This window comes from Suillus discolor (assembly GCF_016758755.1).
Source record: "Suillus discolor strain FC423 chromosome Unknown F5147scaffold_72, whole genome shotgun sequence".
Classification (NCBI taxonomy): Eukaryota; Fungi; Basidiomycota; class Agaricomycetes; order Boletales; family Suillaceae; genus Suillus; species Suillus discolor.
Genome location: NW_024541319.1, coordinates 63,612 through 87,538, shown reverse-complemented (window position 1 = coordinate 87,538; position 23,927 = coordinate 63,612). Strand labels below are relative to the sequence as shown.

Sequence of the window (23,927 nt, the reverse complement as noted above, 5' to 3'; positions counted from 1 at the left end):
TCTGTATTTCAAAAGATGAATTTCTCGTCCATTGATCATGTACATCCACAATAACTACAACTCACTGAATCCTGCCGTGCAAGTGCAAGTCCTACGTTCGCTGAGACGGCATCGAAGTTGGCGCTGATGAAGTTCAAATTTCCATCAGCTCTGATAAATTATCTACAGGAATGTCACCTACCGCTCCTCTGCATGATAGACGACATCCTATTAGCATTCTCATTGCAGGGTTTTCGTTCATCAATGGATGGTCATGTCACGATTAGCCAGGGCTGATACATGATGGTGTGTACTACTATGAGCCCAGCTGAGCGCCGCTGAATTCATAATTAACTGCATTTCCTGCCAGTGTTTTAATAGTACTCGGATTTGCGTTTTTATATGCATCATTTTCGAACAACATCCAGACTCTCACCAAGTTGCCAATGGTGCGTAGATCCCTGGATCTCGTGTGCCAATTGACTCGCGAGTCGCATACATTCAAAAGACTGTACAGTGCTTACTAGTATTCATTAGGTTTGTGGCGCTGCCAATCCAAAAGCGGCCCTATAATTAGATTAGTAGGCCCAGTACCCACGTACGAACGCCCGCAATTTTGCTCTCAACTCTCAACGCTCAACGCTCAATCACTACCCACCACCTACAACGAGTCATAATCACTACTAGCTTGTTTCTCATGAATCGTGAAGCTCAGCTTGAGAAACGTTTTAACGACATTCTCAAAGGCAGAGTTCCTGCAAATGCACAAAACTACGCTCACTTTTTGGAAGCGATTTGTGCACAGCAAGACCCTGCAGCCTGCATCCACAAAATCGTGGAGAGCTCCCAAGGCTCAACCGCAGTTCAGGCTGCCATGCGTCACAATACTAACTCCCAGTTCCTCAATGGTCCTGCAACCAAGCTTCTGCTATATCTCTTCCGAGCAACAGACCTCGGTGACGTCTTGGATCACTTACTCATCACCATAGTTGATCCTCCCATTTTTTGGACTGCCTTTACCCAAGCATTTGATCAAGGTGATCTCAATGAGCCAGCTCAGGAAGCATTCGCGGCACTCCTCCTTCGCCTCATGTGCCTCACTACGGGGAATACCTCGTGTTATCGTGACATTGCAAAGAAGTCTAGTATTCTTACGAGGCTTCTCGACTCATCACAATGGAAAGTCAAAGACATCGGCTACCGTATCCAACATATCCTTTCCACATTCAATTCTGGTACACCTGTCACTGCAGTCGGGGGACCTGGTGGTCGCCATGATAATGATTTTAACGACTTCAGGGAGATCTCCATTCTTCCAACTGCAGACGAGATTCTCTGCCAGCAGCCTCCTTTCATTCGCCCGAGCAGCGTATTGGAGGATCCTGATGGCGAGGCAACTCGTACAGCTGACTACCTGGATAATACCTTCCGCTTGCTGCGCGAAGACATGTTATATGAAATAAGAGAAGAGCTCCAGACCGCTATAGGGCAGAAGAAAGGGCGTCACCGTGGGGTCACCATCGACGGCGTCACACTCATCGGCGTTTACAGCGGTGCGGATGATAGAAAAACTCGGTGGGGCATCAAACTCAAATGCCAAGATGATTTCAAGTCGATGAAGAATGTCCCTGACAAGCAGCGCAAGACATATCTCGAAAAAGATCCAGCGGGCGTTAGAATTCTCAAACATCAGTCTCTCGTATGCATACTTTCGGGAAATAAAGTAATCAGTCTCGCAAGCGTCAATCGCGTCGAGGCACTTCTTGCGCAGAAACCACCTGTCGTTGTACTTCAGCTAGAAGGGGAGGCTAGCATCACAAAGACTCTCTTTCAGTTACAATCATCCAATGACATCCGGCTCGTTCAGATTGACACTGCCCTCTTTGCATTCGAGCCGGTCTTGAAGGCTCTGCAGAAGACGCAAGTCCTTCCGTTGTCGGAGGAGCTCCTGTTCTGGAAGGACGGGAACACCATCGGTAGCGCTGCGGTGACCGCGGCTCAGGTTACGCGTCCACTTGCTATGAATCCGTCCATGGATTTGAAGCAGCTTCTAGGGCTTTCATCTAGTATTGTCCTTGATAAGTCGCAGGCGGCATCGCTATTGGCTGGACTTACGCAGAGGCTTTCCCTTATCCAAGGCCCTCCAGGTAGTGTTCATCAGCCACTCATTCATATCTGTTTTGTTGACATCCCAAAGGGACTGGAAAATCATTCATTGGTGCGCTGCTTGCGAAGGCCATCTACGATCACACCGAGCAGAAAATCCTTGTAGTCTGCTATACGAACCATGCCCTAGATCAATTCTTGGAAGATCTCATGAAGATTGGGATTCCGGACATTAGCATGGTCCGCCTCGGCGGCAGACCAAATGCGCAGGTCGCTCATCTTGGCATTGCGGGCCAGAAGAAAGAGCGTTTCATTCGATCCAAAGCTGATTGGACTATTATTGACGACTTGAAAAAGTCATCGACGTTTCACTGCAAAGCTCTAGAGACCGCCATGGATAGGTTCATAGCTTCGAAGATTAGTTTCACAGACATCCTCACGTACATCGAATTTGAAGAACCGACCTACTTCAACGCATTCCATGTATCTGAATACGATGCTTCGGGAATGACTCGTGTCGGCAAGGACGGCAAAGCTGTCGATACTGAGGAACTCATCTTTCGATGGGCCAGAGGATTTGACGCTGGGCAGTTCAAAGCCGAGCCCAATGTACGTGAGGCTCGAGATATTTGGAAAATGCCTCCAGATGCTCGCCGGGACGTGATAGAGAGGTGGAAGTCAGAGATACGCAAATTAATCCTCGAGGAGATTTACACACTTGGCACAAACTACAACGGATGCCAAGATCAACTGACACGCAAGTTCGGGGAAGCCAGGGTGGCAACCCTCATTGGAAAGAGAATCATCGGATGCACAACGACTGGGGCAGCTATGTTTGCGCAGGACATTCGTGCGGCGAATCCTGATGTCCTTCTCGTTGAAGAGGCTGGTGAGATCCTAGAAAGCCACGTCCTCACCGCGATGGGTGAGACCACAAGCCAGATGATTCTCATTGGTGATCACAAGTACGTGAATCAATAGTGATTTTCAGTACATCTCGCTGAGGTTGACTCCTTACAGGCAACTGCGTCCCAAAGTCAACAACTACAAGCTGACTGTTGAAAAGGGTGATGGGTTTGAGCTCAACAGATCACTATTCGAGCGCCTGGTTCTCAAAGGCTTTCCTCATGAAACTCTGACAGCCCAACATCGTATGCGTCCAGAAATTTCAGCATTTATCAGGAAAATTACGTACCCTGACCTCACGGATGCTGCCAAGACCCAAGGCCGTGGCAACATTCGCGGTATTCAGGACAACGTCATCTTCATTGACCACACTCATCCTGAGGATGACGACTCTCGTATCTCAGACAAAGGTGATGGGGCTTCGTCTGGGTCAAAACAGAACACCTATGAAGTAGAAATGGTTTGGAAGATCGTACGCTACCTCGCTCAGCAAGGCTATGGGACGGAGAGGCTAGTCGTTCTCACACCCTACCTTGGGCAGCTTTCGAGGCTTCGAGATGTCCTAAAGAGGGACAATGACCCTGTGCTCAATGACCTCGACTCACATGATCTCATCCGAGCCGGACTTATGTCCGCAGCTGACAACACGTCCAAGAAGCGCATCAGGCTTGCCACGATAGGTATGGATCTGCTACTCGACTCATAGCGCACATTTAACATTGTTTGAATAGATAATTATCAGGGTGAAGAGAGTGATATTGTCATCGCCAGTCTGACGAGGTCCAATAAATCCAACGACATCGGCTTCATGAACTCCCCCGAACGTCTGAACGTGCTTATCTCCCGGGCTCGAGATGGACTCATCCTGATCGGGAACTCGCAGACATTTATGAATGCTCGGAAGGGCAAGGAGCTATGGGGAAGTTTTTTCAAGCTCGTCAAAGAAGGCGACCACATGTACGAAGGTTTCCCGATCAAATGTGAACGACACCCGAATCGAACTGTCCTAATTAAATCTGCATCCGAATTTGATACTCTCTGTCCCGACGGTGGATGCACAGAAATATGGTAAGAATTTGGAAATTTTTAACATTGTTCTCGCTCACTATCTCTAGTAACACCATGCTGAACTGCGGCATCCATCCTTGTCCACTTAAATGTCATCAAATCGCAGACCATTCCCAAATGCCATGTCAACACCCGTACTCGGACACGTGTCCTGTCAACCACAAGTTGAAGTGGAAGTGCCATCAGTCAAAGCCAGACCCTTGTCCATTTTGTGTCAAGGAAGCCGAACGTGCCGAGGAGAAGCGAAAACGCGAACTCGAACTGAAGCAGAAACTGGAAGAAGAGGAACTGCAACGTCAAATACAACGCGAACAGGAGCGGTTGGAGCACGAATTACAAATGGCTAAGCTGAATGCTGAGTTGAAGGCGGAAATGGATGCTGTAGCTGATGCCCAGGTCGCGCAGCAGCGAGCAAATGCCATGAGGCAGAAAATCAAAGATATCGAGGCAGCCAGAGCCAATGCACTGAAGGCAGCTGCAAATGCGCAGGCGCATGCTGATGCCGCCCATTCTGCTTCGTCATCCAGGACGACAAATCCCGTACCTCCCACACCTCCATCCAATCCGCAATCAAACGTACCTCCGCCAAACGCTACTCCTCCGTCGCCGCCGCCGAACCCACCACCAAAAACGAAACCTTCACCTAGCCAGACTCCTTCGAATTCCAAGCAATCGAAGCCTCAACAACCTGGACCTTCCTCGACGTCCCCGATGAATGCAGTACCTACGTCGGCTGCCCATCAGGATTGGTTGCATCAGAAGCAAGTCAACGGTGAAAAAAATAGCGCAATCGATAGTATCATGGAGTTGACAGGGCTCGAGGATGTGAAAGCCCAAGTGCTCCGTATCAAGGCCCATATTGACTTGATGAAACGGCAAGGCGTCCCTCTAAACAAGGAGCGTCTCAATCTGGTCTTGCTCGGCAATCCAGGAACTGGTGAGTAATGGTCGAGGTTTTTAGTGAATGAGCCACTCATATCCCTCCAGGAAAAACCACAGTCGCAAGATTGTATGCGCAATTCCTCGAATCAGTTCAAGTTCTCCCAGGCGATGCGTTCATTGAAACGACGGGTTCAAGCTTGGCGCATGAAGGGGTGGGTGGAGCAAAAAAGCTCATAGAAGACGCCATGAAGGTTGGAGGAGGCGCTATTTTCATCGATGAAGCATACCAGCTCGTCAGCGAACACCAGCACACAGGAGGTCAGGTGCTGGACTTTCTCCTTGCCGAAATGGAGAATCGAGTGGGTACTCTAGTCTTCATTCTCGCGGGATACAGCAAGCAGATGGAGAAGTTCTTTGAGCACAACCCTGGCCTTCCCAGTCGTGTTCCGTACACTCTCAAGTTTGCGGACTACACCGACCCGGAGCTTCTAACGATGCTGGAAGCACTCATTGAGAAACGATATTCGGGACAGATGAAGGTGGAAGATGGTATCAGGGGCTTATATGCTCGAATTGCAGTGCGTCGACTTGGACGCGGTCGAGGTCGCGAGGGGTTCGGAAACGCTCGGGCATTACAAAACATGTTTGCGAAGGTCGCCCAGAGACTAGCCGAACGACTTAAGAAGCAACGCCAGCAAGGGTGGATCGCAGATGATTTTTTAATCACCAAAGAGGACTTCATCGGTCCTGACCCATCCCAGGTCCTTCCGCAGTGCGCTCCTTGGGAGAAGCTACAGAAAATGATAGGCCTTGGTTCCGTGAAAGACTCTGTTCGTAATTTCTTTGACATCGTCGACACAAACTATCACCGAGAGCTTCAAGAGAAAGAGCCTCTTGCGATGTCTTTGAACCGCGTCTTTCTTGGCTCTCCAGGAACCGGCAAAACGACAGTTGCGAAGCTCTATGGACAAATACTCGCAGAACTAGGACTCTTGAGCAACAGTGAAGGTGATAATCCATACTTGTGTTGTTGTCTGCCCGTTGACTGATGACATTCTATCAGTCGTCGTCAAGAATCCATCTGATTTTGTGGGCGCATACCTTGGTCACTCAGAGAAGAACACCAAAGCTATCTTGGATAGTACTGTTGGTAAAGTCTTAGTTATAGACGAGGTATGCGATCCCAGATTCTAGCCGGTGTTAATATTGACCTCATCTGACAGGCTTACATGCTGTATAGCAAGAATTCTGGATCCCAAGACCAATTTAAAACGACTGTAATCGACACCTTGGTCGCAGAGATTCAAAGTGTACCTGGAGAAGATCGCTGTGTTTTGTTATTGGGATACAAGGAACAGATGGAAGAGATGTTCCAGGTACGTTCAACAGTTCACTTGAATTACCGGGTGTAAAATTTGATACGTCTACTCAGAACGTGAACCCCGGGCTCGCTCGCAGATTTGCCATTGAAAATGCATTCACTTTCGAGGACTTCACTGAGTCCCAACTGCGGGATATCTTGGACTTCAAGCTAAAGGATCAGGACCTTGGGGCCACTGACTCGGCGAAACAAGTCGCCAGTGATCTTCTGAGCAGAGCCAAGAACCGCCCTAACTTCGGCAATGCTGGTGAGGTGGAGAACATGCTCGGTCTGGCAAAATCCCGCTATCAGAAGCGTCAAGCATCGATCCCTCCCGATCAACGTTCCGATGTGATCTTCGAGCCTCAAGATTTCGATCCAGATTGGGATCGCGATCGCAATGCTGCAGCTAATTTGACGAAACTCTTCGAAGATCTTGTTGGTTGTGATGACATTGTGACGAAGCTGGGCAACTACCAGAAAATTGCTCGTGCGATGAAGGCTACTGGCGTGGATATGCGCAAACAAATTCCAACGAGTTTCATTTTCAAAGGACCACCAGGTACTAAGTAACAATTTCTTATCTAGAGCGGAATGTTGATGCTTTACTTATCCCTAGGTACTGGCAAAACAACTATTGCGAGGAAGTTCGGTCAGGTGTATTACGACATGGGATTTCTTTCTTCGTCTGACCTTATCGAGTGTTCCGCCTCCGACCTCGTAGGGCAATACGTGGGTCAGACCGGCCCAAAGACGAAGAAACTTTTCGAGAAGGCCTTGGGCAAAGTACTTTTCGTGGATGAAGCGTACCGACTTAGCAACGGGCATTTTGCGCAAGAAGCTATTGATGAAGTTGTCGGCCTCATGACCAACGAGAAGTTCATGAACAAGATGGTCATCGTTCTTGCAGGTTATGAGAATGAAATGAACGCTCTTTTGAGTGTTAATCCGGGTCTCGCCAGTCGTTTCTCTGAAGAAATCACTTTGACCAACATGACAGCGGCCAAGTGTCTTCAAGTGCTCGACAAGGAATTGCAGAAGACGCAGATCGTCTTGTCCGAGCTAGCTGACACTAATTCTTCTGCTTACTCCGAGATGGAGATTATAGTCGACCGAATGTCACGCTTGTCGAACTGGGGGAACGCCCGAGACGTCAAGACTATTGCCCAGAGACTCATCCATCACGCCTTCAATACTGTGGCAAATAGTCCTGGGAGTACCCCATCGCTTACTGCAGACGAGGCGATAGCTATCATGAAGGACCTACTCAATCAGCAACGCCAGCGACTGAATATTCCACGTATAACCACTTCACCCTCGTCAACCAAACTGCCGATGGCATCGTCCAGCAATTCCGCCCCTCCCCCACCCCCTTCCCAATCAGGTTCTTCTTCCGCAACCAATGGATCTCAACCACCTAAACCACCTTCCCAAAAGAGCTCTTCATCCAACCAGTCGCCGCCAAAGCCTCCTCCGAAGTCAGGGCCACCCTCTACACCCAGCGGATCTCAACCACCTAACAAGCCACCTTCACGCCCTAGCGTACCATCTAACGCATCGCATCCAAAAGTTCCGCCTCCCCGACCATCAACCCCCTCGTCTACTGCAAAGGTCACTCCACAACCGACTTCTCGTCGCTCAAGGCAGCCCAGGGGTTCTCAGCAGGCGTCGCCCGCATCATCCAGTTCGCACAGTCTTCCTCCTTTCTCTATTTCAGGCGCCCGGACTGCTTCTCCTATTCTGTCAAATGGCAGTATCCCGCCAACTCCAAATCAGCGAGGGAAAAACATGCAGTCACATATTCAAAGCACCCCGCGACCCCAGTCTACCAATGATGTTCGGCGTGACCCAGGAGTTGCCAATGCTGTCTGGAGGCAGTTGGAGGCCGATAAAGCGGCGGCGCAGGAGGCAAAAAGGAAAGCGATCGAGGAGATCAAGAGGCGTGATGCTGAATTGAGTAGAGCCGCTCAAAGACAGCAAGCTGCGGAGGCTGCAGCTCGGGCCCTTGCTCAGCAAAGGGCACGAGACCAGGCTGAGCGGGAAGAACTCAGGCGCCAGCAAGAGGCGGCTCGAATTCGAGAGGCGGAGGCAAAGGCAGAAAGGGAGAGAGCTGCTGCTGCACTCTTCCAGATGCGTCGGGAGGAAGAGAAGAAGAAACGCGAAGAAGAGAGGATACAGCAGAAGTTGAGAAATCTCGGTGTCTGCGTACAAGGCTACGCATGGATCAAACAACCATTTGGTTACCGTTGTGCGGGCGGCAGCCATTTTATTAACGACTCCCAGCTGCGCTAAGTTCCGTATCGATTCTGCGTACGGTAGCATTTCCTTTACATGATTGTGTTTTAGACTCACGGCACTTGACGTTGATAGTAGTAGGCCTACTAGAGTAACGACTGATAAATCGAATTTTGTGTGACTGTCACACTGTTTCTGGTAGTGGTGTCGAAGCTACTAGACATGTCGTCAAAACAAAAACATATCTCATGCTTGGGACAACTTGGAAACCTTGTTGAGAAATGAGCGCTGAGCGCTAGCTGGAGTACTACGCGAGTCAGCCACAGGTCACATAATAATATGATACCGTCGCGACGATGAAGCCTTATCGATCAAGTTCCAGGGTTCCACAGGCCGACGGGCTCGGATCTTCTTGGGCGCTCTCTTATCATCATGTGAAGGATCCAGGATTCGCCAACACATACTAGTGCTAACTGGTGCTTGCGCAGATCCTGTTTGTTGTCCTTCGATCACACGTGCACTTCCGAGTCTAACCCTCAAAGTTCAACCTATCAGACTTTTCTATTACCACACAATCTCGAACGTATTTTTTCTCCACACTACCATCAACACCGCTGTTGCCGCTGAAGGACGCCCAGAATATGTCGGATCGACGAGCTGCATTATTGAACAAACGGTTCTATGATGTTCTCAAGGGCAAAGTCCCTATCGAGCCACGAAACTGTCACTTATTTCTCGATTCCATATGCTCCCAACCGGACGTTGCGTTATGCATAAACAAGATAGTGGGAGAATCAAAAGGACCCTCTATTGTCCAGGAGGCGATGCGATTGGACTTGTCGGTAGAGTTTATGAATGGCATTGGTGCTAACGTTCTTGTATATCTCCTCCAGGCCACAAGCATCAGCAGTAATGTGCTGGATCACCTGCTTGTCCAGATAGTCGAACCAGATTTCTTCTGGTCGGCGTTTAGCCACGCTTTTACTCGTGGAGAGCTACTCGAAAAGGCTCAACATGCGTTTGCTGGCCTCCTCCTTCGGCTGTTGAACCTTTCCAACCACGACACAACACCTTATCTCGAACTAGCTGGCAGGCCAACTGTGCTCCCAAAACTTACAAGCTCTGCAAACTTGGAAGTCCGGCTTATTGGAGAGAAGATCAAGCATATCCTTTCGACATATGGCTCCTCAACCCCTCCATCGGCTGTCAATGGCCCAGGCGGACGACATGACAATGATCTTGTCAATTTTCGCGACATTGCTATCCTTCCCACAGCAGACGAAATCAGATCTAAACAGCTACCATTCTTGCGCCATAGCTCGGAGCTGGAAGATGAATCTGGAGAAAGCACTCGTACCGCGGATTACCTCGATAATACATTTCGTCTTCTTCGCGAAGACATGATAGCAGAGATGAGAGAGGAACTTCAAGCGCTAGAAGGAAAGAACGTCAAGCGCCACCGCGCCAACCTGATAGATGGTGTTATACTCAAAGGCGTTTATCATGGCACTGATGATCGGAAGATGTTGTGGGGAATAACATTAGAGTGTGTCGACGACCTGCCATCTCTGAAGCGCATTCCCCTGGAGGATAGGAAAGCGTATCTAACAGATGATCATGCTGGCTCCAAGATCCTTCGTCATCAATCACTCGTCTGTGTGGTGGTTGATAAGGAAGTGGTCGGCTTTGGCACTGTGAATCGAGTGGAAGATCTCTTGATCCGCAGCCCTCCTGTTATCGTTGTTCAACTGGACGGGCGGGCGAGTACAAGCAGAACCATTCTCCAGCTCCGCAATGCCAAAGACGCGAAGCTCCTCCAGATTGACACTGCTCTTTTTGCTTTTGAGCCGGTGCTCAAGGCATTGCAGAAGACGCAGTACATCTCAGTATCAGATGAACTACTGTTCTGGAAGCGTGGTGTTACTCTGCAGAATCCTCCGCAAATGGCTGATCATGTCATTACGGCTATCGAAGCCAACCACTCTGGAAACTTGCAACACTTGCTTCAGACTCCCGACCCCATACATTTAGATCGTTCGCAAGCCTCGTCTATTCTTTCTGGCCTGACTCAGAGGGTGTCTTTAATACAGGGCCCTCCAGGTATGTTCTTTGACGCTGGATGCTAAGTGAATGCTTATGTGGCGGGTCAGGGACCGGAAAGTCATTTGTAGGCGCCCTCTTAGCCAAAGCTCTTCACGACTTCACCGATCAGACAATTCTCGTTGTCTGTTATACTAACCATGCTCTGGACCAGTTTTTAGAAGATCTTCGCAAAATCGGCATTCCTGATAACAATATGGTTCGACTTGGGGGCAGAGCCAAACCGCAGCTGGCGCATCTCAACCTCTTCAATCCCAGTCAGAGAACGTCCCAGCCCTCACGGACTACAGCAGATTGGACGATGATCGATGAATTCAAGAACAGACTCAAATATCTCTGCGGTCGCCTTGACAGCTCTGTTGCAGAGTTCATGAGAAATAGGATTGGCTACGAGGATATTCTAACGCATATCGAATTCGAGGATGAGGCTCATTTTGAAGCGTTTCGCGTTCCCAGCTCAGACGATGGCATGGCCGTTGTAGGCCGCAGAGGTCGGGAGATTGACCCAACGTATCTAATCGCACTATGGGAAAGAGGCCGTGATGCGGGTATCTTCAAAAATGCGGCTCACCTGAAGACGGACGAATCGGCTCGGATTTGGACTACCCCGTTGCCTGTCCGTCAGAGCTTGTTGGCGAAGTGGAAGAACGAGCTTCAGAAGCAGATGGTAGATGATATTGGCACCGTTGGCAGAGAATACAATAGCTGTCAGATAGACCTCACTCGGAAGTTCGGCGAGTCGTTGGTCGCAACACTCAAGGAGAAAAGGATCATTGCATGCACTACAACAGGGGCTGCGAAATTTAGTGAAGACCTTCGAACTGCCGCTCCCGATGTTGTCCTTGTAGAGGAGGCTGGAGAGATCTTGGAGAGCCATATTCTGACTGCTCTTGGCGCAAACACAAATCAGCTGATCCTTGTTGGAGACCACAAGTAAGCATGCTTTCAATCGCTACCTTTAGCGCCTCATTCTGAGTCATGAATTTAGACAATTGAGACCGAAAATCAATAGTTATCCCCTGCAGGTCGAGAGTGACCAAGGATACGACTTGAACAGGTCGCTTTTCGAGCGCCTTGTTCTAAAAGGATTCCCTCATGCTACTCTCACCCAGCAACATCGTATGCGGCCTGAAATCTCTGCACTCGTGCGCGAACTCACATACCCCGAACTCACTGATGCTGCCAGCACTCGCGGCCGAGCTGATATTCGTGGCATCCAAGATAACATCATTTTCGTCAACCATGCGCACCCTGAGGATAATGAGGGCAGAGTCAGCGATTGCAGCGATCTTGGTTCCATGACTTCAAAACAAAACTCTTACGAAGCTGGCATGGTTCTGAAGATCGTCCGATACCTCGCTCAACAAGGCTATGGGACAGATAATATTGTTATCCTAACGCCTTATCTTGGACAGCTCTCCAAACTTCGGGAAGCTCTCAAGGCAGACAATGACCCGGTGTTAAACGACCTCGATTCTTATGACTTGGTCCGTGCGGGGCTGCTCTCCCCCGACGCTGCAAAGTCATCCAAAAGGAAGATAAGGCTCGCTACTATAGGTATGAATTCCATTAGAACGAATACCTGACGTTTGACTGACTGGAGCAGACAATTACCAGGGAGAGGAAAGTGATATCGTAATTGCTAGCTTGACACGATCGAATCCTGATGGCGCTATCGGCTTCATGAAGTCCCCTGAACGTTTGAACGTCCTCTTGTCTCGGGCCCGTGACGGTTTTATTCTCATCGGCAATATGAACACGTTCGAGAGCAAATCCCCCCTTTGGAATCGTCTATTCGATCTTCTCAGACAGACATCACACATCTATGAAGGGTTCCCAGTTAAATGCGAGCGCCATCCTGCGCGGAAGGCTATTCTGCGAGATGCTAATGATTTCGACAATCAATGTCCAGATGGAGGTTGTGCGGAGCCTTGGTGAGTGTCCTTTCAACAATGTTGGGTGCATCTCGCTGACGTTGGTCCTTTAGTGGCATCATGCTCAGTTGCAACGTGCACCCTTGTCCTTCAAAGTGCCATCAACTTTCTGATCACTCCAAAGTACCTTGCCAACAGCCGTTATTTGGGAAGTGTGGTGCGGGCGTCCACAAAGTTTCGTGGAAGTGTCATAAAGGGCCTTCCCTAAAGTGCACTCCATGCGAGAAGGATGCGGAGCGCACTACAAAGCAGTTACTGCGTGATGCAATACTCCAGGAAAAACGTGATGCCGAGCAAGCTGCTCATGATACCCGAATGGCTGAAATGGATGCGCGACTTAAAGCCGAGGTTGAAATTATTGCGGATGCCAATACTGCGAAGCAAAGAGAGGCTATGCTCAAGCAGAAGGAACGGGAGATCCAAGAGGCAAAAGTTCGCGCGCAGAAAACAGCAGGTTCCTCGAAAGGCGGCAGTGCAGACGCATCCAAACCAACGACCTCTCCCTCACAGCAATCCCCACATCCTTCATCTACTCCTTCGCAACCTTCCGGTAGCCAAAAAAGCTCTGCTGCTCGTGACGACTGGGAATCACAGAAGAGGCTCTTGGGCGAGCAAAATGACGCAATTGATAGTATTATGGCAATGACTGGACTGGAAGGAGTGAAGTCGCAAGTTCTACAAACCAAGGAGAAGCTAGACTTGATGAAACGTCAAGGAACACCTGCGAACAAGGAGCGTCTGAATCTTGCGCTCTTGGGAAATCCAGGGACAGGTAGGAACCCTTTTTCGTGTAATTTTCTTGCGCTAATTTAAAATTTCTACAGGGAAAACAACGGTCGCAAGGCTGTATGCCCAGTTTCTCGAATCGATACAAGTACTTCCAGGAAACGCATTCAAGGAAACCACAGGGGCGAGTCTGGCACATGATGGCGTCGGTGGTGCAAAGAAGCTCATCGAGGACGTTATGAAGGTCGGCGGTGGTGCCATATTCATCGATGAGGCCTATCAGCTAGTTAGCTCACAGGGCGGGTCTGGTACCGATGTTCTGGACTTCCTGTTGGCAGAGATGGAGAACCGCGTTGGAAGCCTTGTTTTCATTCTTGCCGGCTACAGCCGTCAGATGGAGAAATTCTTCAGTCACAATCCAGGTCTTCCGAGTCGTGTGCCGCATAGATTCACCTTCGAGGACTACACCGACGAAGAGCTCCTTGATATGCTTGCTGATATGGTGGAGAAACAGTATGGAGGCAGGATGAAGGTCGAAGACGGCATCCGGGGTCTCTATGGCCGAATCGCAGTCCGACGCCTGGGCCGTGGTCGCGGCCGCGAAGGATTTGGCAATGCTCGTGCACTGCAAAACATGTTTGCACAGATACGTCAACGGCAGGCTGCCAGGGTAGGAAAAGAACGCAAAAATGGATCATTACCGGACGATTTCTTGCTCGTTAAAGAAGATCTTATTGGTCCCAATCCAGACTCAGTTCTTCCGCACTGCCCTTCGTGGATAAAGTTGCAAAAACTCACTGGTCTTGAATCTGTGAAGCAATCTGTCAACAACCTTTTCAACCTCATTAGGGCGAACTATCATCGCGAGTTGGCAGAAAAGCAGCCTCTCGATATGGGCCTGAATCGGGTTTTCTTGGGCTCCCCAGGCACTGGCAAGACCACTGTCGCCAAACTCTATGGCCAGGCACTGGCAGACCTAGGGCTTCTCAGTAACGGCGAAGGTTTGTAATTCTGCTGAAGAATCTTTGAGGATCATTGCCTGATTGCCGTCTTTAGTTGTGGTGAAGAACCCTTCAGATTTTACCGGGCAACACCTCGGCCAATCTGAACAGAACACTAAGGCCATCTTGGAGAGTACTGTCGGAAAGGTCCTGGTCATTGATGAGGTGAGTATATATGTCCGCCTTCAACTTGTGGTTCTCAACGCCCCGTTAGGCATACATGCTGCACAGTAAGAATGGTGGTGCCCAGGACCCCTATAAGACCGGTGTCATTGATACCATGGTTGCGGAGATACAGAACGTACCGGGGGATGACCGTTGTGTGTTGTTATTGGGATACAAGGAGCAAATGGAAGACATGTTCAAGGCAAGTGCACGACTTCATGATCGAAAGCCAGCTCTGACACACGAATCAGGATGTCAATCCCGGCTTTGCTCGGCGCTTTGCGATTGAGGACGCGTTCATGTTTGAAGACTTTACTGAACCTCAACTACAGGAAATTTTCGAACGCAAGCTAAAAGACCAAGACCTCAGTGCAACAGAGAAAGCTAAGCAAATAGCGCTTGGTCTTTTGAGCCGAAGAAAGAACCGTCCGAACTTTGGGAACGGAGGGGAAGTGGAAAACATGCTGACTTTTGCAAAAGATCGATATCTAAAACGGCAGGCATCGCAACCTTCCCATCTGTCTCAGGACATCGTCTTCGAACCAGAAGACTTCGATCCTAATTGGGACCGTGATCAGCACGCTGCAGCAAACTTGACTCAGTTATTCGAAGATATGGTTGGATGCGAAGCTGTCATTCAAAAGCTGGGAGATTACCAGAACATGGCACAAGGGATGAAAGCATCGGGACTGGATATGCGCAAGCAAATACCTACTAGTTTCATCTTCAAGGGACCACCTGGTAATCAAATCATGTCCGAAGTTGTTGTTCACGCATTGATGCCTTCTCTTTAGGAACTGGAAAGACGACCATCGCAAGGAAATTTGGTCAAGTCTATTATGACATGGGCTTCCTCGCATCTACAGAACTGGTAGAGTGTTCCGCATCGGATCTCGTTGGCGAGTACGTTGGCCAAACAGGTCCCAAGACGAAGAAACTTTTTGAGAAGGCCGTCGGCAAAGTCCTCTTTGTGGACGAAGCCTATCGACTCAGCCAAGGTCATTTTGCGCAGGAAGCCATTGACGAAGTTGTAGGGCTGATGACCAACGAGAAGTTCATGGGCAAGATGGTTATCATCCTGGCAGGATATGAGAAGGAGATGAACCAACTTTTGGGTGCGAACCCTGGGCTTTCCAGTCGGTTTTCCGAGGACTTCATTCTGCCTAATATGTCGCCAACCCGATGCCTCGAACTGCTTGACAAGGATCTGTGTGGGTCAAAGGTCGTCGTTCAAGGGCTGTCTGATCCATCGTCATCACTGTACGAGGAGATGCTCAACATCATCGCTGATATGTCGAGCCTCGAAAACTGGGGTAATGCGCGTGACGTAAAATCTATTGCGAAACGGCTAGCTCGCCCTGCGTTCATCTCAGCTGGGAAAGCTCCAGGGAGTTCACTGGTCGTTTCATCAGAAGACGCATTACGTATCATGAAAGATCAACTCTATGAGCAGCGACAACGTCTCAACTTACCAAACAAGACGGTATTATCAACCCCTGGTGTCCCACAGATGGCTATGTCACGAGACATCGCACCTCCTCCTCCTTCAACCTCTCAGAGTGTGTCTCATACAGCTCCTCCAAAGCCCCCTGCTTCCAAGCCACCTCGTCAACGAACACGGCAGCAACCCAAACCTGCCTCCAGCGGGTCATCTCCACCAAACACCACGGTTTCATCTCAGGTTAGTGTCACACTACATAAGACAGCGAAGGGGTTACTCAAACAAAGTTCAAGACAAATGATGAGGTGCAACGGGATCCCGGCGTAGATGATGCTACTTGGACAAGGCTGCAAGCGGACAAAGCAGCTGCGGAAGCAGCCGAAAAGGATGCCGCTGAAGAGTTACGAAAGCATAATATTGCGCAGCAGAATGCCCTGAACGAGCTGCAAGCTGCAGAAGCTGCTGCACGAAAACTCGCGCAGAAACAAGCGCATGATAATGCTGCCAACGAAGAGCTCATGCGCCAGCGAGAGGCTGCTCGCATCCGAGAGCTAGAGGCTAAGGCTGCTCGAGACAATGTCTTGGCCGCGCTGAAGAAGAAGCAGGAAGAGGAAGTGAGGAGGAGGCGCGAGGAGGCTCAAGTACAGCGGAAGTTGCAGGAAATGGGTGTGTGCGTTGCCGGCTTTCGTTGGATCAAGCAGATGCACGGTTATCGATGTGCTGGTGGTACCCATTTCATTTCGAATGACCAGCTGGGTATCTAGGTCGGATTCGACATCCTGGCCAACCTACTTGGACAGCCTTACATTATCCTTAGTCTTCCAAGGAGAATCATGGACGAAAATTTCTTCTATTCTTGTTTATATGCATTGAACTTGATTGAACTCTCCGCTGTAAGTTACTGTTAATTTGACGAATCAAATGCCAATCCAATATTACCTGATTTAACATGATCATAGTATCTGCCATTGAAACCTTGAGTAAATCATCGAGAGGAAACATTAGGATAGTTTGCGAAGACTAGATTGAGATATCCACCATCGAGCACGAGATTGGGGATTGAAGCTTCAGTCAATACTTCGAGGATACAAATGATCTTACACGAGTCGTGGCTCAGAATTTCCGACAACATTCAAGGCAGACTGAAATTCGATTGTTATGCATGCAGGTCTAGCAGTGCTCGAAGTAGAGGAGCTTCAGGACATGTCTGACGTCTGTTGTACTAGGTGTATCCAAAGGACTCGATGTGAGGAGTAACATTCGGACCACCGTTGGCTGCACTAAGAGGGCTCAACGCTGGGAATTGAATGATAGCTTCATTTACAGTGACCGTCAGGTTTGTACAGCATAGGCACGTTGTAAGGGTGCGATATCGATTAAAGCAAGCGAAACGAGAAGACTGCAAGGCTGAAGAAGAGCAGGCCATTCCACACTTTGAGAAGAATTTACGTATTGCGAAGCCGCACTGCTTGGATATCACCTCGTTGATATGGACACTAGACAGGCCATCCTACCGCTGTCAAACACAGAACTGATAAGATGTTATGAGTGTAATATTTGAACTCGCCTTTACTGCATGGAATAGAAGCTCAGGCTGTGCCACCACAGCTGGAGCATGATACATCATGGTGCACTTCACTGCCACTGCCACAGTTCTTGGAACTTTGCAATTCTCCGTATGCAAGCTTTCGTTTACTCGGTCTAGGCACATGCAACTGCTGTCGAATCGTGTACTCGCAAACACCAATCAACTTATACAGCCGCTGTAATCAACGTGCGGTAATTTGGTCCCAGAGATACAGGGAATAAAAGAAATGGTGAATGGCTGCCGTGAGAAACTATCAGTAGTGCTGAACTTTGAAGCTTACATAACATACAGTACTCCATGTCCAGCAGCACCAAACCACATGTTGACGATGAGGACGACCTCGATGATCTCGACGGTCAGAAGTCGACCATGTTTTCGTTATCTAGATGCGCTCATAAAGGTCAGCAGATGTCCTGGATGAGTTTACTCCGTCCAAGGCTCCCGCGTCCAGTTTATCCCAACCATCGACGGCATCACCTGCTGTGAATGAACCAACCTCGTCCAAACGAAATACGTCTCCATCAAATGCCGACTTCGAAGCTGACTTTGCGAAATCGCTCGCTGAAGACATGGAGGATCTTTGGCGCGGTTTTGCACAGCAAGGAGTGAATGAAGGTTTGACCAATGAAGACGAGACTGCAGAACAACGAGAAGAGCGGGAGCGCATGCGAGCAGCGGCTTGGGAAGCCATGCTGATAGAAGGGATGGATGGTGCGATCGACCCATCGCTCACACAGGGAGCACCTATTGCCCCGAAAACTGGCGAAAATGACGACTTCCAATCACGCATCCGGAACACTATGAACAAGCTCAAGGAGAGCGAGTCAGGCTTGAAGTCATCGGATCCGAGTAGTTCTGCTACTAGTGCTGATTCACTCGAGGCGCTTCTATCTCAATTCGGAGACGATGATGAAGAAGAGATGCAGGGTGTCCTAGAAGCCATGATAGGCCAGCTTATGGGCAAGGACGTCCTGTACGAGCCCTTAAAAGAACTCTCGGACAAGGTAGGCCTGTTCTTGACATAGCGAAGCCTCTAACTTTCTCCCTTCGTCACATCTGCAGTTCCCGGACTACCTCAAGGCCAATGCAAGTACATTAACGTCCGATGATAAGTCACGCTACGATGCGCAGATTATCTGCATGAAGCAACTCCTCGAAATTTTTGAATCGAAAGATTACGCTGACAACGACGACAAGACGAGAATGAAAATCGTCGACCTCATGGGCGAGGTGCGTCAGCTCCAAGCCTACTAAACTCGACATACCATTGACATCGCCGGTACAATCACAGCTTCAAAAACATGGGTCTCCCCCAGAGGAAATCATGGGCCCTTTACCCCCTGCATTGAACATGGGCGCTGACGGTATGCCAAATATGCCTGATAACTGCGTTATCAGTTGAATGCATATCGGCCGAGGGGATGAATAACTTTAAGGGAATACCTGGGCGTGTAGGCTACATCAACATCGTATACTTATGGAAGCAACGTTCTGATTTTGGTTCATGTCAGTTCGATATCCGATGGACCCTTCGCCCTCTGATGCTACATTTATGGCTTAGCGACTTGGGGTTTGAATCATGCTCTAGAGTTCTTCGGGACGACTGGGAACTCGTTTATCACGCACATGATGAAGTCGGTGCCGAACGATGAACCGAAGGTATATCTGGAATTGTTGATGATCTTAGTTCACGCAAGGTTGTCCTACCTGGACCGCAAACTTACTCTTCGAACTATTTCCGATGTCTAGCTGTGGATGTGAAACATATCATATGTTGCCAACTCTTTCACGCGCTTTACCGACGGGCTCGTACTTAGTAGTGGCTGTCAGTGCGCATCAGCCCGAGGTGGATGTTAATTTCCGATCTGTGAGGCACTTCCAGATAGTATGATGACATTTCAATGTGTCTCCTCCCGCCAGTGCGTCATCGTCAACCTTTTCCGTGGTACTGTAGTTGGCGAAACTCCTTAGCTAGCTGAGGACTGAAATAGCAGTAATACATACGGCCATTTGATGCTGCTTTTCTTTGCGCCCATGTCTCCGAGCGTGATGCATCTGATGGTGGCTATAATCTGTAACTTGAGAAACTCCTTCGATACTATAGGACCGGGCATTTCGGTCTCTCCCTATTAGTGTCGCTCATCGGGATCAAAAGTGCTGATGGATGATGGCGTGATTGAACAAAGTCAGAAGTTTTCTCGATATTCGTCGCGCCCATGTATCATATAATTACATATTCTACTCTAGTTGCGAATCATTTAAACTTTTTTCGCAGCTGACAGATATAATACTAAGAACCCTTGAAACCCACAGCAACAAATCGCGAGCAATCCCTGATTACGCAGTAATCAGAGGTAAGTGAACAAGAAGTTTAAGAAAAAAGGGACTCGAGACTATCAAGCGTATCCGAACGATTCAACGTGCAGCGTCACGCTCGGTCCACCACTGAGGATACTAGAAGGCCCAGAGACCGGGAACCGAAGCGCATGACGGACCGCACGCGCTATACCCTGCGATCCGCAAACTAATCTCGCACCCGTAAGTTGTTCGTTCTTGGAGGTCGGGGTAATAAGTACTTACCGCCCACCGACATCCTCCCCGAGGTGACATCGACCTCTTCTTTGAGCAGTGTATCTAGATCCGCCCTTCCATTTTCCGTCCTAACGCCGCGCAGCGACAAGAATGACAGTGATAAGGAATTTTTCCTAACTACCGTGCGTTCAGGGATCGCTTTTCTTCTCAGTCGAACTTGAAATGCTGGAATCGTCTTCCCTGGACGTGTTGGATGAAGATGCGGTGATAAAGATACGGATAGAGATTGCCAGGGAAGGCGGAGCAAGTTGAACAGCATTGATAAGTGCTTCTTCGATCCATTGGACATACTCTATGATGCATGACGTTAATAACCTTAAATAAGAAGCTGCGGATTGTTGAGAATACACGCACCAGCCCCACGAATGGACCAAATGAATACCACGCGTGTGCAAGAGCTTTTCCCTTTGCGTACGCGTCTATAAGAAGGATCAAGATCAATCATCAATGACAACAATCAAAATGAGCGCGCATACTCGATGATGTTAAGGAAGACCGGGAGGGTGTACGAGACACCAGACCCGCCTGAATTTGATCACTACCATGTGATTACGAGACAATACACAACTCACCTGCCACCAATACACAGGTATCGTATGAACCAAGGTCAGGAGATGGCCCGTAAGGACCATCTACAAAAACTTTGATAGCTTCCTTCTTGGCAGCTACTTCCTTGAGCTTTTTCGTGAAACCTCCCTGCACGTTGACCAAAAATACCAGCTCCTTCCAGAACGGAGCGCTAGATCCTGTGACCTCAGCGCTGGATTGATCCTCCGCTGATGGAGTTGACAGCAGACTAGAATCAAAACTCGCAATAGTAAAGGGGTGCGCTTCGAATGGCAGTGTCGAAACCGAGGGCATTATTAGATACGCCGTTTGCCCTGGGGACCAATGGAAATGCTGGGGTCGACGTAGGCGCAATCGAACGACATTTTCGGAAAGCATTTCAGTCGCTGCGTCCATTGTCCCAGTTCCTGACTTGAACCCAAAGTAAGAGTGGTTGAATACAACGAGTCGAACCGCCCGGATGAAGCGATCGAAAGCCCAGAACACAAACGAGGGCCATATCCAATACGACCCGCTATTACCTGTAAGTCAGAAACCAAGCTGTCTGCATTCGTTTGCACTTACTGAGCACCTTTGGTGTGGTAATATCCTCCCATCAGAAATATGCTGCGTTTCGTCTGTCAATGACAATTACAAGCGAACAGACGTGGTGCACCCACAGGACGCCAAGGAAGTGAACATAAAAGAAGACCTCGTAGATGTTGCTGCGAACGGGACGCAGTGATACTATGATCAGAATAGAGAAAGCGACCATGGCAGTGACACCGGCGCGAAGGAATGGTTCGCTCAAACTCTCCTGAAAGCTTTCGATAATTTCCATCAGAAATGGCAAATATGAAATTGAAGATACATACTAGGGATCGGATACGATATGGCCAGCTCCATGTACCCAAAGTAGCATGAAGCACGTCCTAGCCGTCATTCGATGGATATAATTAAGCTTTGCGTTCATAAGTAGGTGCCACATGGACGGTAATTAAGTGTCATACCTTATCGTAACTGATGCCTGTGACCACTTATGCGAAAAATTCAGCGAAACATTGGATTAGCAGCGTGTCCACCTACGAGATACGGGATTATTCTTTGTGCCAAGAGCCGTGACGATGGGAAACTGACTGGACGCCAGCATTGCTATGCGGTTGCTCCAGTAGGTGATATCAAGCGTCTGACCCTCGACTGAGGTGGCTGCGTGATTCAGTGGTTAATGTGGTGTGACCGCCGCCCACAATCTTGCGTACTTACTATTAATGAAAGCATAGATCAACAGAAGGATGATGTATGCCACAGTGACAAAGACCTCTGCCATGTTCAGGGTATAGGATTGTCCTATTTCTAGGGTCCATCGAAAGGCAACGACGCGATAGAAATTTATGACAGCAAGCGGAATTCGACGAAGAGAAAATTTCTTATGAACGCCATTGGTGGTAGTCGTTTCTTCGTCGAACTCGTGGTGTCCCCGCCTGGCAAACTTGGAATGAAGGAACAACCCCCACTGGAAGCAGCCGATCACGAAGAGAAAAGCGGCGAGAGTATACCATACTTGTTCAGGGTACTTGGTATTTTCATCTCTGAACAAGGTCAGGTCAGCTTCAGAGAATGGAGAGCTGGACATCCCAAGTTGTGAAGAAAATGTGGGCTCCAACGGCTTGAAGGCCAAGAAAAGAGCAGACTAAATAGGAGGAACATATCAGTGCGGCTTGACAAATTGGAATATAGTGTGAGTTCACGAGGGAATGATGTTTCTGTATGCCGAAATCGATACTCATACGCCACGTACTACATACCACGTCTGGCCAAGAATGAAGGTTTGAAGGATGGCCAAGAGGGGATTGATCGCTCCATGCTGCCTTACTGAAAACCGGGTGAACGGGCTGCGGAAGCACTTCAGTAGATTAAGTGGGTAACCATCAAAAATCTTATCTGGCAAAGATGCAATTGCAAGGTACGAATGCTCGAAGACTTAAAACTGGAAAGTCGAAAACAGTGCGATAGTAAGTGCCGTGATTGCGCAGCTCGGGTTATTCGTCCAGCGTCCGCATGGTTTGGTACTTGCTCTATCGTGTTTGAGCACGCCAGTATTACACATTATGTCGTGTTCGTGTTCCTGTCTCCATCGGATGTATGAACGGGGAGATGGATCTACAATTTGAGCTTGTAGCTTGATTCTCGACCGCTCATCGAGCGCTCTCCGCAACCTCAACCGTATGATCATTTAATATTGCTTAGTTTACGTCTGAACGCTGCGAACGCATGGATGCAAAGGCAACGCCTCGCGGGCCAATTCCGTATTTGTTGAATTATTGACTCATTACCGTGACAGCCCTGACATATTCCGTACTGGATTCGCGGGTTCACAAGGTGTCCAAGCTGCGGATTCTAGATTACCGATGATATGGCGGATATGAAAGTCAAAGTCAGAAAGTTCCGTGAGGGTGAATAATCGGACTCACCCGTGTGTGACAATGGACGAAGACTTTTCGAGTCGTGGATAAGCTTTTCACCGCCAACGGCCTCTCACTGCAAACTCAGTCACTGGGTTCTGATATTGTCGTCTCCATGATGGTCACCGTTGATTTGATTAAGATTTGATGGCACGTTGACGAGGAATGTGTGATTCGAATAAGCGTATTGAATGGACCATCGTGTACGCTGAAGTTCCCGATATAATGGATTAACTCAGTTTATTTGACATAAGCGATGAGAGAATTTCTACAACCGAAAATATTATGTAAGACACGGTCACTATCGCAATAAAATCTGGGCGCTAATCCATCTTCAAGCTCTTCACATCCTTCCTCAATTTGAAGCTGTCGACTACTCCTCGCTGTCCTCTTTCCTCTTCCACTCATCCTCTCTTTTCTCCCCTGCTTCTCCCCTTTCTTCTTTATCTTGTCTCTGCCTCTCCTTCTTAAAAGCATCACTCTTCCAAAAATTCAACCATTGCCGTGATTCGCGCCATGATAAGCATACTGGGCAAGAGCTCTCACCCGAGCTTGCTTCATGGGACCACGTCTCTATCCTGCCAACTCCCCATCTTTCTGATCAGCCCTTTGTCCTGCCTGTCACTCCCATCGTGATCTCCAACCCTTTACCTCAGCGAAGAGCACAACTGCGAGAGTTTTCAAGAGGTTCGTTCAAGATTTTCTATCTTACTGCTTCATCTGTGCTGACGTTGTCGATGTACTGAGTTATCGCGCGCCATAATGAGTATACTGGGTATGCAGAGTGCTTCGTTCCAGTAGCTGCTTTTCACGGGAAAGACATGTTCTCCAGTATA

At 48.9% G+C, this 23,927-nt stretch overlaps 4 protein-coding genes across 4 annotated transcripts; 3 read left to right on the top strand and 1 right to left on the bottom strand.

Annotated features, from left to right (window-relative positions):
- Nucleotides 1–676: 676 nt before the first annotated feature.
- On the top strand, nucleotides 677–8,684 carry F5147DRAFT_840073 (P-loop containing nucleoside triphosphate hydrolase protein; the record flags this gene model as incomplete). Its single annotated transcript, XM_041444269.1, has 10 exons — nucleotides 677–2,126; nucleotides 2,177–3,050; nucleotides 3,106–3,671; nucleotides 3,723–4,059; nucleotides 4,107–4,996; nucleotides 5,047–5,949; nucleotides 6,005–6,114; nucleotides 6,165–6,317; nucleotides 6,374–6,863; nucleotides 6,921–8,684. The coding sequence occupies 10 exons, from the start codon at nucleotides 677–679 to the stop codon at nucleotides 8,591–8,593; spliced, it is 7,446 nt and encodes a 2,481-aa protein (XP_041288008.1). The 3' UTR covers nucleotides 8,594–8,684.
- Nucleotides 8,685–8,959: 275 nt separating this feature from the next.
- F5147DRAFT_840072 (P-loop containing nucleoside triphosphate hydrolase protein) lies at nucleotides 8,960–16,841 on the top strand. Its single transcript, XM_041444268.1, has 11 exons — nucleotides 8,960–10,636; nucleotides 10,687–11,569; nucleotides 11,625–12,193; nucleotides 12,243–12,570; nucleotides 12,624–13,342; nucleotides 13,395–14,297; nucleotides 14,353–14,462; nucleotides 14,512–14,664; nucleotides 14,714–15,203; nucleotides 15,257–16,143; nucleotides 16,197–16,841. The coding sequence occupies exons 1-11, from the start codon at nucleotides 9,178–9,180 to the stop codon at nucleotides 16,665–16,667; spliced, it is 6,972 nt and encodes a 2,323-aa protein (XP_041288007.1). The 5' UTR covers nucleotides 8,960–9,177; the 3' UTR covers nucleotides 16,668–16,841.
- A 1,219-nt stretch (nucleotides 16,842–18,060) lies between these two features.
- F5147DRAFT_717428 (Pex19 protein family-domain-containing protein) lies at nucleotides 18,061–18,942 on the top strand (the record flags this gene model as incomplete). Its single annotated transcript, XM_041438645.1, has 2 exons — nucleotides 18,061–18,495; nucleotides 18,554–18,942. 2 exons carry the CDS (start codon nucleotides 18,061–18,063, stop codon nucleotides 18,743–18,745), a joined length of 627 nt encoding a protein of 208 aa, XP_041288006.1. The 3' UTR covers nucleotides 18,746–18,942.
- A 745-nt stretch (nucleotides 18,943–19,687) lies between these two features.
- F5147DRAFT_818711 (FAD-binding domain-containing protein) lies at nucleotides 19,688–22,235 on the bottom strand (the record flags this gene model as incomplete). Its single annotated transcript, XM_041443620.1, has 12 exons — nucleotides 19,688–20,015; nucleotides 20,072–20,226; nucleotides 20,270–20,375; nucleotides 20,438–20,502; nucleotides 20,560–20,608; nucleotides 20,656–21,164; nucleotides 21,215–21,256; nucleotides 21,310–21,435; nucleotides 21,505–21,590; nucleotides 21,640–21,665; nucleotides 21,716–21,835; nucleotides 21,893–22,235. Coding segments are annotated over 12 exons (1,755 nt in total), but the record flags the coding sequence as incomplete, so codon positions are not given.
- Between the last annotated feature and the right edge of the window lie 1,692 nt (nucleotides 22,236–23,927).